Raw genomic sequence first — 15,300 nt, 5'->3', positions numbered from 1 at the left:
ATTTGACACTTGTGAGAGTTAGTTATGTCGCGAGAGATCTTCTACCGTTGAAATAAATGTACAAATATTTTTCAAAAGTTTATTTTTACATCAATGATAAAAAAAATATTGTCATGTTAATAAGACTGTCTTGCATGCCGTGAGGACGATCTTCTTTTTTTAATGAAATAGGTAGGCGAACGGGCTAATTGTTCACCTGATGGTAAGGTTTCACCACTATCCATAGACATTGGTACCGTAAGATATTTTAAGCATTCCTTACATCGCCAACGCGCCACCAACCTTGGGAGCTAAGTTATTATATCCCTTGTCCCTGTAGTTACACTGGCTCACTCACCTTTCGAACCAGAATACAACAATAAAGTATTACTGCTTGGCGATAGAATATATGATGATTGGGTTCTATCTACCCAGACAGGCTTGCATGAAGCCCTACCAGTAAATACAGTAAATTAGTACCACATCGGGTGATGCTGGCTTATGCCGTTATGTGTGTGCGTGTCGCGTATACTATAATGTATATGTGTACACTTCACTGGCACGTAATATTAAGATAATGAGAAAAATATATTTATTTATGTTTTGATTTTATTAACGTCTTATTAGTTTTATTAACTCTATCTTTATTTATGAATATGACACCATATTTATCTTTTGATAATATCGATGTTTCACAACAGACAGTCCCGGGTGGGCTACATTTTTTCTATGTACTTTACATGACATTGGTTCAGTTTTCAATTTCGTGATTTAAAGATTATCAGCGTTCTGCTTCAATTACATTCAAGAACATTCCAGAAAATCGAAAGCTACTTCAAAAACTCAGTAGTTTCGTTCACCAATCATAATATTACTGATAAATTACTTGGTCGTATGGTTTTGTGCAAGCAACAATACTGTGTTCTGGCTTGAAGATTGAGTGAGGCAGATAAGACTTGGAATATAAAGTGCCCTAATGACTAGTTACTAAACAAAAGCGTTGGGATGCACCATTAGTCTAAGTTACACTACATAACATAACTATCAAACTTGATACGAAATTAAACAAGTGCCAAAAACCGTGCCAGGCTTCTAATGTAGCAACTAGAGCCAGGTCACTGTTTAAATACATTTTCCTCTAAAAATGTTGGGACACTGTTAGACAATGAATATTTCCAAATGTTCATCTTATTCAAAATTATGTTTTTGTTCCAGTTGAAAAACTAGGACCTTAGAGTAACAATGCAAAAACCTTCATTAAAATTATAACAACTGGCCTTATTGCCTTCACTGGTACTAGAGATGCTTCATTTTTTTACCCAGTGGATCGGAATTGCGATTTAACAGGGAAATTCTTGCCACCATTGCACGCCGTCATGATTTGTACAGTAGCTATTTTTAATTCATATTTGTATATACATATACATATAGCATACATTAGCAACCTGTAAATTTCCCATTGCTGGGCTAAGGCCTTCTCTCCTTTCGAGAAGGTGATATGTATATAGTTAAGGCTTTAATGTTAATAATTTTCATAATCTCATTTATGTTATAATATTATTAATTCTATTACAAGCTTTGTCTGTTTATCTATGTATCTGTTGCTCTTTCGGTTAAGCCACCGAATTTGATGAAATTAGGTATTGAGCTAGCTTAAACTCTAAGGCAGAATAGGCATTTTTATACCTGACACTTGACGACTGGTCCCTTAAACGCGATTGAAGCCGCGCGTGACACTAGTTAGTGTTATTATAAAATCCAAACTCGTAATTGCATAGCTCCGATAAGCCGATTCAAAATTAATTTTAAGATTGTTATAACAAATAACGCCATTAGTATTACACCTGTTCTCTCAGCTTAGACTGTAAAAGCGTGAAATAGATCTGTGTTTTGTTATGTATTTGCACGCTATATCTCGCAGTAAGCTAGTCCATTAAATCGTCCGAAATTTGACAGAGACGACAATATTTTCAGGTTTTAAGTGATTAAAGAAACATTCGAGACCAAATCAAAATCTAAAACGGGATATTTACCATGTTTTTTATTTTTATTTGGTGGAGCTCGATATTTCGACATTATCTACGAATGTCTTGTTCACGAGACTAAAGTTTGTGGGTAGATGTTGACGGCATTAGAAGCAGAAGCAAACGTACGAGAAAGAAGGTAGTCCGATATGGACATTAGAAGTGTCAAACATGGTAAATATCCCGTTTTAAATACTGACAGTAACGAATCAAAATCGTCCTCAAATATAAAACTTTGTCAAAATCCAATCTTGCTAAACAATATATAACAATAACTTTTATATGAGAAATTGAAAAATATCGTCGATAAAGCATCAGCCGGTTTCAAATAAATGAAGGTACGGGACAGCGTGTAAAAAATATAAACATCGTGGAAGCGAGAAAACCCTCACCAAGCACTATTTGTATCCTTTGTAAATTGTAACGGCTGACATATTTCTCGGTAAGTGAAATTGGACGTCATATTAAAAAATATTATTGTATTTTTCGGCTTGAATTAATGATCTTTCATTTTTGTATTTTATTTTAATATAAACAACAAAAATAAAACTGCACGTAACAGAGTCATTAAAGGAATTGTTTTTACATTTTTCAATGCAATGTACACACCAATGCATATGCGTGTGGGTCTTATTACTTATGAATATTTTACTTGGTGGTAGGGCTTTCTGCAAGCTCGTCTGGGTAGGTACCAGCCACTCATCAGATATTCTACCGCCAAATGACAGTACTCTGTATTATTTTGTTGCGGTTAGAAGGGTGAGTGAGCCAGTGTAATCACAGGCACAAGGGACATAACATCTTAGTTCCCAAGGTTGTTGGCGCATAGGTGATGTAAGGAATGGTTAATATTTCTTACAGCGCCTTTGTCTATGGGTGGTGGTGAGCACTCACCATCAGGTGGCCCATATGCTCGCCCGCCAAACAATGGCATAAAAAAAATGAATACAAGCTTATGTGTGTAATTGCATATTTAAATTAGATAATGCTCGTGGATTTTTTTTTAGATATAAAAAAAAATTCAACTTTAAATCAAAATTAAATGTTAACGAAATTCTTTACCCTGAGCGAATCATTCAAAACAATGGTAACAGACGCCAAACAACATATTTGAAACTATAGCTGAGAATACTGAAAAATACTGCAAAACAGTTATTATAAGTTACATTTATTAGAAATTATAATTATCTACTTACGTCCTTTTGGAGTCGGCCTTATAAATCAACTTTATTTCTTCGTATCTCGTAGGAATTTATAAAATGTTCCTCAATATAAAGAGAACCTCGGTGTAAAATTTCAACTCTTAAAGTCAAGAGTTTGAACTGAGCTTGAGCTGAGTTTTCTATTGATCGTCCGAATATAGCACATTGACCATACAAATAAATTATTTAAATTTAGATAAAAAATATATTTTATACGAGTATAGTATAAACGCAATTGGTGCATACATGAGGAAGAATTTAATTGAAATTAGACATGCAGGTTTCCTCGCGATGTTTTCCTTCCCGGGCACGAAATGAATTATACAAATTAAGCATATGGAAATTCAGTGGGGCTTGCTTAGCACCACCACTCTGCCACCTCAGCTCATAAGATAAATACTATTTGATAATCATATATTTCAACCGTATTTGAATTCAAGATTTGTATAATGAAATAAAACTTATAGATTCAATACAATAATTCCTTAAGAAATGAAATTCTTTAAGACGATTTTTTTTAATGTATCATTGCAATTATTTTTACCCCTCTTTTGAAAATGGAATTTGAAATATTCTATAGCCTCTGGAATATAATGCTGTGATGAGATATTACAGTGACTTTAAAATATTTTCCTTCCTTTGTAACCAACGCCAAAGACGTTTATATAAAGGGAGATAGCACAATGATAAGATGACGTAAATCATATACGAAGATTGCGGATCAAACCCGGACAAATAACTTTTAATGATTACATACTGAACTAGCATCAGAGCCGAGATTGCCCAGTGTTTAGAACGTGTGCATCTTAACCGATGATTTATTGTTCAAACCCAGGCAGGCACCACTGAATTTTCATGTGCTTAATTTGTGATTATAATTCATCAAGTGCTCGGCGTTGAAGGAAAACGTCGCGAGGAAACCTGAATGTGTCTAATTTCAACGAAATTCTGCCACATGTGTATTCCACCAAACCGCATTGGAGCAGCGTGGTGGAATATGCTCCAAACCTTCTCCTCAAAGGGAGAGGAGGCCTTAACCCAGCAGTGGGAAATTGACAGGCTGCTAATGTCAAAAAAAAATGAATTCGAAAACCGTTCTGAGTAGTTAAATTCGTACAATACATACTTAATACAAAGTTTTTTGCAAGCCCGTCTAGATAGGTATGACTCATCAAATATTCTACGGCGAAGCAACAATAACACAATAATAATAACTTTGTATTGTTGTGTTTTGGTTTGAAGGGTAAGTAAACCAGTGTGTACACGTACAGGCACAAGGGACATAATTTTAGCTACCAATATTGGTGGCGCATTAGCGATCTAAGAAATAGTTAATGTTTCATATAGTGCCAATGTGAGGTCGATGGTCACCACTTACCATCAGGTAGGTAGTAGAAGCAAATGGGCAATGCTCATCAACTTATTAAATAATAACTTTCAAACTTCGAACTGTTAGTGAGAATTTTTCGAAAAACCCAATAACTATTTATAGGCTCAACGTCGAGTTTGAATCCAGGATCTCGGGATCTGCGGCTTTCTATCAAGCCACCTGGCTAACAAGGCAATGATTATGTTGCTTAATTTTCATGAATACAACTAAAATAGATACCTAAATATGTAAAAATATTGTACGTCTTTAAAATGTAAATCACATTAACCATTTTTGTATTTAATTTAAGTATCCATCACGAAATATTAATTCTTTATCAAAATAAATAACATATGAATTTTAGGCGTGTTACGTAGATAAATATTGGCTTTTGAAATTCGAACCGTTAGGTTTAGAAATATCACAATATTGAAATAAACAAAAATACGCTGGGTCGTGTTTCGCAGTACGCGCGAATAGACCGGTTGTCGAATATCTATATCTCATGGGGTGAAAATTGTACGAGATAAAATCCTGTACGAAATCGAGACAAGTAACTAGTATGTACTGAGCTTTCGTCGGTTAATTAAATTTAGACTGATGACGATAAGAGATTATTTGAATAAAGAATACTTTGTGATTGCTTAATATATATATATTTTTTTTAAATATTTCCTGTAAAATATTTTATAACCGATTTCATATAATATAATCATACTATTTGCATACGACAAATCCAATTATTTTTATGGTACCCTAGAAAGTAGTATATAGCATGAATGTCAAAGCATATTCATTGCTCTGCTCTGCTCTCAATCGGATTATCCCATCGCTAAATTCAGTATATTGTACAATAGAATACAATACTCTTGCAAACCTGACGAATAACACACACACACACACACACCGTATACTAATAACAGATATTTGATCAGTAAGTTGTCTAGACTGATAATAACATTATTATATAAGCCATTATTAATTCTAGACTGTAACCGTATACTTGATATGAAGTTTTAGTAAATATTCTAGAATTTATTAATCCCAGATATATAGGTAAAATAAGTGTCGGAATAAAATGTTGGCATCGTATAACTCATTTTATTTACGCGGTGCACGCTACTTAAGCTCTCGCTTGGTATGTTATTTTGGACATCTACAACGGTCATTATATTTCAGCTAATTCACAATAAACTTTTATAATTTTATAATACGGGGGGAAAATTCTGCTTATTTATAACGACAATGATGCGTTCTCGATGACATTAGATCCAGCTATGATTATTCCTAACAAAAATCTAAATCACCTTAATCGTAACAGAGAACGTATTATACTTATTTGAAAGAAAGAAAGAAAGAAAGGTTTATTTAAACGGCACAATTATAAAAAGTATAAACAAAAAAAAAGAATTCTGACAAACAAAAATAAACAAAGGTATATACTACTTAATCTACCAAAAAACTAACAAAAAAGGAAAGAAAATATAAAAAAAGAGATTCGGTAAATAATTATAGTGATCGTATCCTAGATAGGTGTACCATTCGGCATCCAAGTCGGGTTCCAAAAACCCTACGCTGATTTTCATTAATATTTATTTCAGTTACGATACGATATCCCGATCCAACTTTGACCGTTTGTTGAATAGGTAGACAGTTCAACGGCATATAATGTTTTGATTCGATGACGATACACTGCTAAACCAAATCAAACCTTACTCATGAATCACTCCGGCCATTAATGAAAAACGTATGAAAATACGGTCGAGTTCATCGCGTTTAGACGTGAAAATCAATGTCTTTGTTATAAATATAAATAAAAAAATAATAAATAAATATTGGACAACATCACATACATTACTCTGATCCCAATATAAGTAGCTAAGCACAAACACCCAGACCCAAGACAACATAGAAAACTAATGAACTTTTTCTACAACGACTCGACCCATGAAAACCGGTATACGCACTACTCGACCACGGAGGTCGTCAATGTTATTATATTATATTATTATATAATTAATAGGCAAGCAACTTTTCCTCTCGCACATTTTCAAGACTAAATCATAGAGCCGATTTAGAAATATTTAAAACGACTTAAGTTGATTTGTTTTACACTGAGGAGCGTAGGAAATGATGCAGAAATATTAAGCATGAAATCGAATGAAACTGTTTTTTTCGGCAACTATTTATAACATTGTAAATGATTGCTAATAATATTCCGAATTCCAATAAATGATACAATACTTACTAAGTATAACTTTTAGTATGCGTTTATTTAATTTTATTTTATTTTAACAAGACTTTAAGTAGAGCGACTTTTCAAATATGAAATGATTACCTAAAGGCCGTTCCAAATAAAAAAAATATATAAATGTTATACTATAAATATAAGAAAATCTTTCAAAAATTATTCTCAGGTCTGAGATATTTCTTTGTGGTAGATTTTTATTTGAGTACCAATAAATAAGTGTAATGCTTCTATATTGAATAGAGATTTTTGACTTTAATTTAACTTTGAGAGCAGACGAAGAGACAGGACCAACTGATTAGTGTTGCCAGCATCAAAAGCTAAATACCGCCATAATATTATAACAATAAGAACTCTGCGGAAGGAATCTGGCTGTATAAATCAACCATTGGAAAGGAATTCGTCTTTAACATACACGCATTCCATTTAAACGAAATAGACCTAAAAGCTACATGGTAAATATATATGTATGGGTGACATTACTATTAAACTTGCAACGAGTATATTCCCATAATGACGAATATCGAATATCTAACCAGATATCTGCCTGAATAGTTGAATATTCGGAATAACTATTCAAGAGTATTCGTCCAACCGTGGTGTTCAAAATTTTGTCACATTTGGAAACGTTATTTACAACGGGAATATTTAAATTTATTTTTAATGCTTTAAGTACTATGAGTAAATACTTAATTTACTCAATAGACTACTGGCAAGCCCGTCTTAGTAGTTACCACCCAGATACCAGATATTCAATAGATAGCAATACTTAGTATTTCTGTGTTCCGGTTTGAATAGTTAGTGAGCCAGTGTAACTTATGATATTGAGAAATGACAATTTTGAAATGATTCTATAATTAAAATTAAAAAAAATATTTGAAGTCGACCCGATACAAGTTCTGGAAATATAATTGAATTCATCTTTATAATACATTACACGAATAACTCATAAAAATGAAATAAACCTTAAAACTTTATTCATTGATTCAATAAGGCAGATATTTCGTAGATTAGTATATTTATAAGTAACATCCAACCTTATTTTTACATACAATGTTAAAGATTTATCAAAAAAAAAAAATCGTATATGTGGTTATAGTATTAGTACATAATTATCTAAAAAGTTTACCAGCAAAAGGTTAAACGAAGGAGGTTAAATATAACAATCAACTCGCATTTATCAAAAAAATAAAAAATAAACACAATTTAAATATTAATGATTGTATGAGAATATGGAATATACGTAAGCTTGGAAGTACAAAAGTAATTCCTAAATTATCTTTCTTGTTCTAACTTATATGAACGCCGAAGGCATGTACGGCACACGTTTGCCTTATATTATTCTTAATACATCGTCGCCTATCCCGTGCAGCGACTCTTCAATATCTCTTACGAGGCGGAAGAATTTAAAAATATTCTTGGTTATTTAAAATATATCTTAGGAATATGTCTAATAAAAACGATTGTCATATTCGAGTTACTTTATCGTTATTAATATTATAAATGCGAAAGTCTATAGGATTTAGAGAAAATTATATATTACTAATACTTTTTTTCACCCCTCGAGGGTGTAAAATGGGAAGTTTTATAAGTCTCGGGTAAAGCCGTGGACTAGTTGAACCAGTTCATAATATTTCTTTCAAGGCAACTAACTCCCCTTAAAGACACATTCTGAATGAACAAAGTCGCCTGGAATCTATATATCTATAGATAGACATTTTTATTGCTAACGAATATTATATATTGATAAAAAAAAAAACCTCATCCTCAAACGTATAAATTATGCTAACGTAGATAAGATACATCAGAGGCACGAACGTGTCCGTCGAGATATATATATATATATATATATATATATATATATATTATGTGAAATATCTATTAGCCCCTCACGAGCCTCTCTTATGCCAACATGCTTCTCCACCGTCTACTCTCTCGTGTATTCAAGGCGTGTATATAAAGAAAATATATTTAATCCAATAAAAAAGCTTGTTTGTTTTTATTTACTTATCTATTTATGTATTTTTTTTTTAATTATTAATATTAACTAATTCCATTAAATGGCGCTAAAGCACATTAACGTGATCTCCCAAAGTGCTCGCTATGATCATAATTGGTTTACATTTATTTAAAGAGACACTGCAACGCCTGCCTGACTATAGTATTATAAATAGCAACACTTTCATAAAGATTGATAAAAAAAAAACTATTTTCTTGGTGGTAGGGCTTTGTGCAAGTCCATCTGGGTAGGTTCCACGCACACGTCAGATATACTTACGCCAAAATGCAATGTACAAAAAGCAGTAGTATTGTGTTCCGGCTTGAAGGTTAAGTGAGCCAGTGTAACTACAGACATAAAAGACATAACATCTTAGTTTCCAAGGTTGGTGGCATATGATGAAAGGAATGGTTAATAATTCTTACAGTGACATAGTGACCAAGCATTGATGGTGGTCCATTCGCTCGTTCGCCTACCTATATTATAAAGAACCATACAGACGCAAAAACTTACAAAGAAACAAAGAACTTATTTTTTAAGTCGATTACTTGATACATGGAATCAAATATTTTTGAAACTTAAAAAAAAAATTATATATATAAAAAAATTGTACGAAAACTCTAATGAAAGTATGAGTAGAGTAGTTGTAGTATATTTAGGGTATCCTTCATAGAATAATAATATAGAATTATTATTCTATGAAGGAACCCTAAACAGCAAAAATAATACTTGCGAAAATCTTCTTCGGGTTTTTAATTGACAGACATCGTCTCATTAGAAAAAAATAATTAATTATTAAAATCTTTTTCTCATTTTCTAAAATAAATATATATTTACATAAAACAGTTAAATACACCGGCTTTTATTCTTTGTGGCATGTTATATAATAGATAAAATTACCTATTTTCTGTATTGATATTTGTTGTCAGTTAAATTTTACATATAAATTCGTCAATTGACATTTTGCGTACACATTGCGTATCAATTTGCTGTTATTATAACCTATTTAAAGGAAAAAATATTTGCATTTTAATTATTCTATGTAAGATAAATTAATATGATATAAATAAAACATACAACATCCCATATTTCTTGGTAATACTATGTTTAATTGAAACAATATATATTTAACGGAACTCTGAAATATATCAAACGATAGTACCGTTCATTTCCTATTTATGAAAAGAATATTTGTTTTGTTTAAATTTTAAAAACACAAAATCGTTACGATTAAATATAATTCTATGAAAGTATCATTTTTATGCATATTTAAATTACAGGATTGAATATCGAAGACGACACATTAATTATGAAATTTATTATTATAATTATATTTTCATGAATTAAAAAGAAATTCACAGCGAGCTGAAATTCAATTTAATATATAATGTGCACATGAAGTTAAATCGAACCGAACATTTTTTATTTCGACGTTTCGATAGTCGACGATTAATGAATTCATATTCTGAAAACGTAATTCGAATTTTTATCACGATTATTCTTGACACTTACCTTGGAACAGGCACAAAAATAGAGTCGAAAATGATATTACTCCGCAAACAACCATCTTCGTCACAGCACAAGTCACAACACAATTAAAACTATCAAATATTATTATTCAAAACTATTCAAAGAATTTGCGAGATAAAAAAACATCGCTGTCACACGCAAAACAAAGTTTTTGTCGTGCAAACGCGACGCACGTCCTACCCCTACGGATGTTTCAAAAACACTGAAAGGATCTACAGATTTCTGTAGCAGCGTAACTACGACGGGAATACTGGACATTTTGGACGCTGCCTAATTCCGATACTCGTAATGGTTGATTTTATTGTCTGTGGCGCTCACGGGCTGTTTAGGGAATGGTTCATTTGGGACTATTAGATTATTGTGGAACCGCTTGACCGATTTCGCTGTAATAGATTTATTTTATTTTCTTTAATTAGATGCTTTTCAATTTTCTCTAACGACATACACTTATGTAACAGGATGTATTTAAAAACTCACATTTTTGTATTTAGCTTTCTGAATATATAAGGTTTACCATTGAAATATCAGATGATCTAAGTTTAATCGTCTTTAATACTGAATACCTACATATTATACAGGACATGTTTAGATATTTGAATATATAAATAATCGCTACATATAATAATAGAAATTTATTTACATAAATATATGTTAATATATAATAAGTCCTTTATGTATTTATATGTTTTAATTTGAATTACTAAGAATTTATTTCCATATTCTACGTTGATAATATTTATAGAATCGTTTATAACTAAGAGCAGCTCGGGTATGTAAATTTTATAAGGTCGATCCTGATCCCTTGGTCTATTGTGTCCTCATCTAGTAAAATATTAATGCTTAATTAAAGAAAAAAATAGAAATTTTAGTAATTCCTGGACAATGGGCATTGACAAATACCTTTTGGAGTCTATTCCACAACGTTGCTCCACAGTGGGTTGACTAACTTTTTTTTGTCGTTTAGGTAGAAAATAGATAGTACACATGTTTTAGCGCGTACTGTTTTATGGCGTAGGTTGATGGGCCACCTGATGGTAAGTGGTCACAACTGTCCATAAACATACGAAATAATAAACAATTTCTTACATTACCGATACACAATCAACCTTAAGAACTAAGATGTTAAGTATCTTGTGCATGTAATTTTACTGGCTTTTCCTCCAAAACAACACTCAATAGAACCAAGTATTACTGCTTGGTATACAATTTTTGATTGTTGAGTTTTAATGGACCCGACGGGTTAAGCCATATTACCAATTGAATTATATGTACTGTAATATCTCCCCTGTGGTCGCGGTGACAGGAATGCTCGAGAAGATATCATTAAACTCAAACTCAAATTCCTTTATTCAATGTGAAAACTAAGTGTAGTTATTGATAGTCAAATTAAACACTACCACCGTTTCGGAAAAGAAAATACGCTGCCCTGAAAATAACCGGCGAATGAAACTCAGAATTATCATCAACATACATTGTTCTATATTCGAATGTCAGGAAAAAAATATAGTATCGAAATTTTAATTCAAGTTGTTACACGTTTTTTTTTTTCAATAATCCCACTTCATAGTATGTATTTATTATATTATTTAGGTAGTGTAATCGTAGTATGTTTGACTTTATTCTGATTAAGTATTGGCTGATTCCTAGAAGGGATATAAAATATAAATAATAGATTAGACTTTACTTTATTGTTTTGTCTGTATTAAATTTGTGGAAAAAGACTTCTGAGTTTCTTACCGGTTCCTCTCGGTAGAATCTACTTTCCGAAACTGTGATTGCTTTACATTTAATTCATACTGTACGTCACGACGATTCAAAAGTAAGTCTTAAGTCTACTTGAATAAAGAATATTTTAATTGTGTAAAATATTTGTAGTGATTAAAAAATATTATGTTTGTGTATATTTTGGTTTTATCATTCCAATTCCCAAAATATGTCTTAAAAATGCTAGTAAACGGTAAGACCGCCTGTTATTCAGGACACTTTTTTTTTTTTTGTATTCTGAACAAAAGTCTTAAAATGAGACAATAACGCAATTTTTATTTATAATAGAATATAAATTTATTTATATCGCACAATGTGAACAGACACAACAACAAAAAATTAAATTATATATATGTATATACGAGTATATAGAACGTTATTCTATAATTTTGTAGGATGTCGCTTATATTTCGATGTAATTTAACACACTTTTCGGCTCGGAGTTAGTCAGCGTAGGACGTTCAATGCCCTCATTAATAAAACAAGGAGCTTTTGTTACCAACTGAAACATGAATGAACTCGTTATCCTAACCTTTTGTATCGAGATAACTAAAGATCTTTAATAAAGAACGTTTTAATATACGGAAACTGCACGTGCTAATTTTCTAATGTTTCGCTTAAGCGATTGTATGCAAGCTTACTTTAAAGTTACAGACAAAACAAAAAAACATATATGGTCAATCCATTTGGAGAGGCCTATGTCCAGCAGTGGACGAATGCGGGCTGATGTGTGTGTGTGTGTGTGTGTGTGTGTGTGTGTGTGTGTGGTCAATCCATGCATATTCTGTCAAATAAATTATACTATATTTAGTTTATTGTTACAATTTTAAATATAAAAATATTATTGTAACTTATCCATAACAAATATATGCATAGATCGATATATAAATAATCATAAAATCTATATAGATATCTTTATATAAAAAGATAGGAAACTCACAAATAAACATTGTTCTGACGATATTCTACTATGTTTATGTAAGGAGAAATATTATTAAAAATTTTACATGGTATTGGGGCTTTGTGCAAGCCCGTCTGGGAAGGTACCTACTTATCCCATATTACAAAACCAAACAGCAATAGGTACTTAGTATTGTAGTGTTCCGGTATGAAGATTGAATGACCCGGTGTAAGACGCACCTGAGACGTAACATCATAGCTCCCAAAGTTGGTGGTTCATTGTCTATAACCACTATCAGGTAGCCCGTCCACACATACTATAAAAAAATATAGACAATTTACTAAACAGCCTTTATACAACTTAAAGTATAAACTATCAGACTCCGAGGTCCCGGGTTCAAATCACGGCCGAGTCGATGTAGAAAAGTTCATTAGTTTTCTATATTGTCTTAGGTCTGGGTGTATGTGGTACCGTCGTTACTGATTTTCCATAACACAAGTGCTTTAGCTACTTACATTGGGATCAGAGTAATGTATGTGATGTTGTCCAAAAATATCTGATGGGTGAATGACCTACTTGGCTTGCACAAAGCCCTACTGAGGAAGTGTTATATATAATTTATTATTATTATTATTATTTACTTTAAAAGTTTCATATCAATTGGATTATTATCTTTACGTGAATCCGGACACAATAAACTAACAAAATCACCTCTTGATTAATTCGCTTAACGATACGAATTTATAATGTCTATTGAATGGTAAATTAAATCAAAATATTTTATATACAAATAAGCTCATAAAAGCATTTTTGCATTGTTACAATAGTGAAATTAAAAAATTATGAAAGCCACCGCCGTTTCGGAATGTCGATTATACCAATGAGAAACGGCAAGCGAGTCATTAGTTACTCATTTTACACCTTATGTGTTCTTTTGTACGTATGTAGAAATAATAACACTTATGGCCCCGCCCCTGCTTTTGCAATTTATTAATAAATAATATAAAAACATATACATATAATTGTATTTACTAAAGCAATCAAAAATAATACTAACTGTCAAAAAAAATCTGATTATTAGTCCAGGAAATTACCCCCTACATACAAACAAACAATTCTTACCCCTTTATTATATAAGAATAGATTGGCCTAAATTAATTTCGCCTAAATTTAAGTAGCCAAGCTTACTTACCGGATTAAGAACGAGAATCTTAATTAAAAAACGCGGGTTCAATGTTACATAAATAAGGATTTTTTTAAATTAAATTAGTGATTTTTTTTTATATTTTGAAAACTTTTATCCAATAGTCGATTTAAAATTAAACAAATATAATACAAGATTGACCGTCTTCAAGTAATTGATAGTTGACTTTCTTAATAGCCGTGATGGCCCACTGGTTACTGGACGTGAATCTTTATCGATGATTCTGTTTTTATTCTCATGTTTTTCTTCACCGTTATGGTAGTGTAACCTAATGTGTATCCACCAATACGCATTGGAGCAACGTGGTGGAAAAGTAAATTCTATAACCATTTCCTGAAAAGTAAGAGGAGGCCTTTGCCTTTATGAAACGTCAACAGGCTATTAATTTTCTTTACTTGACTAATGTGGCTTATATAACCTGATATGAATGTAATGTATACCAAAAAAGTTTAATCTTAACTTATAAATGTGGCATTATAATATATTAGATATCAGTATATTTTGTTGGTGGTATGGCTTTGTGCAAGCCCGTCTGGGTAAGTACCACCCATTCATCAGATATTCTACCGCCAAACAGCAGTTCTCAGTATTGTGTGGTTTCAGGCACAAGGGACGTAACATCTTAGTTCCCGAGGTTGGTGGCTCATTGATGATGTAAGAAATGGTTAATATTTCTTACAACGCCATTATCTATGGGCGGTGGTGACCACTTAACATCATTTGCTCGTCCGACTACCGATATCATAAGAAAAAAAAAAAAAAAAATGATACTTCCTGACGGAGTTCAGGCACGCCAGCCAATCTCAAGGGAGACCAGCCAACTATACAGGTAGTATTATACTGCACAAGTGTGTGCGTAAACATAGGTGCACTCTCTATTCCCACAACCTCTCCTCCACCACCACTCTCATAATCCGATGGGGCTGTAAATCCGACACGACCGGAAAGAGTTTAGACGCTTTATGTGTTTTCCAAAGGACGAGTTTGCATAGATTCAAAGTCCAGACACCAAACTATTACTAAAAATTGTTTGAAAGAAAAACTCAATAACTTTTTATCGGTATTCTAACCCAAGAAATT

General features: G+C 32.1%; 1 protein-coding gene across 1 annotated transcript in view; it reads right to left on the bottom strand.

The window, feature by feature from the left end:
- Positions 1-10,402, bottom strand: part of LOC125067410 — a 125,386-nt gene extending 114,984 nt beyond the window's left edge. The window contains exon 1 of the mRNA XM_047676006.1: positions 10,334-10,402. Within this exon, the coding sequence (XP_047531962.1) occupies positions 10,334-10,388 (55 nt within the window). The 5' untranslated portion in view covers positions 10,389-10,402. The remainder of the gene's footprint in view (positions 1-10,333) is intronic.
- Between the last annotated feature and the right edge of the window lie 4,898 nt (positions 10,403-15,300).

Source organism: Vanessa atalanta, chromosome 11, assembly GCF_905147765.1.
Source record: "Vanessa atalanta chromosome 11, ilVanAtal1.2, whole genome shotgun sequence".
NCBI lineage: Eukaryota > Metazoa > Arthropoda > Insecta > Lepidoptera > Nymphalidae > Vanessa > Vanessa atalanta.
Note: the sequence above shows the minus strand (reverse complement) of the source record. Positions and strands in the feature narration are given on the sequence as shown.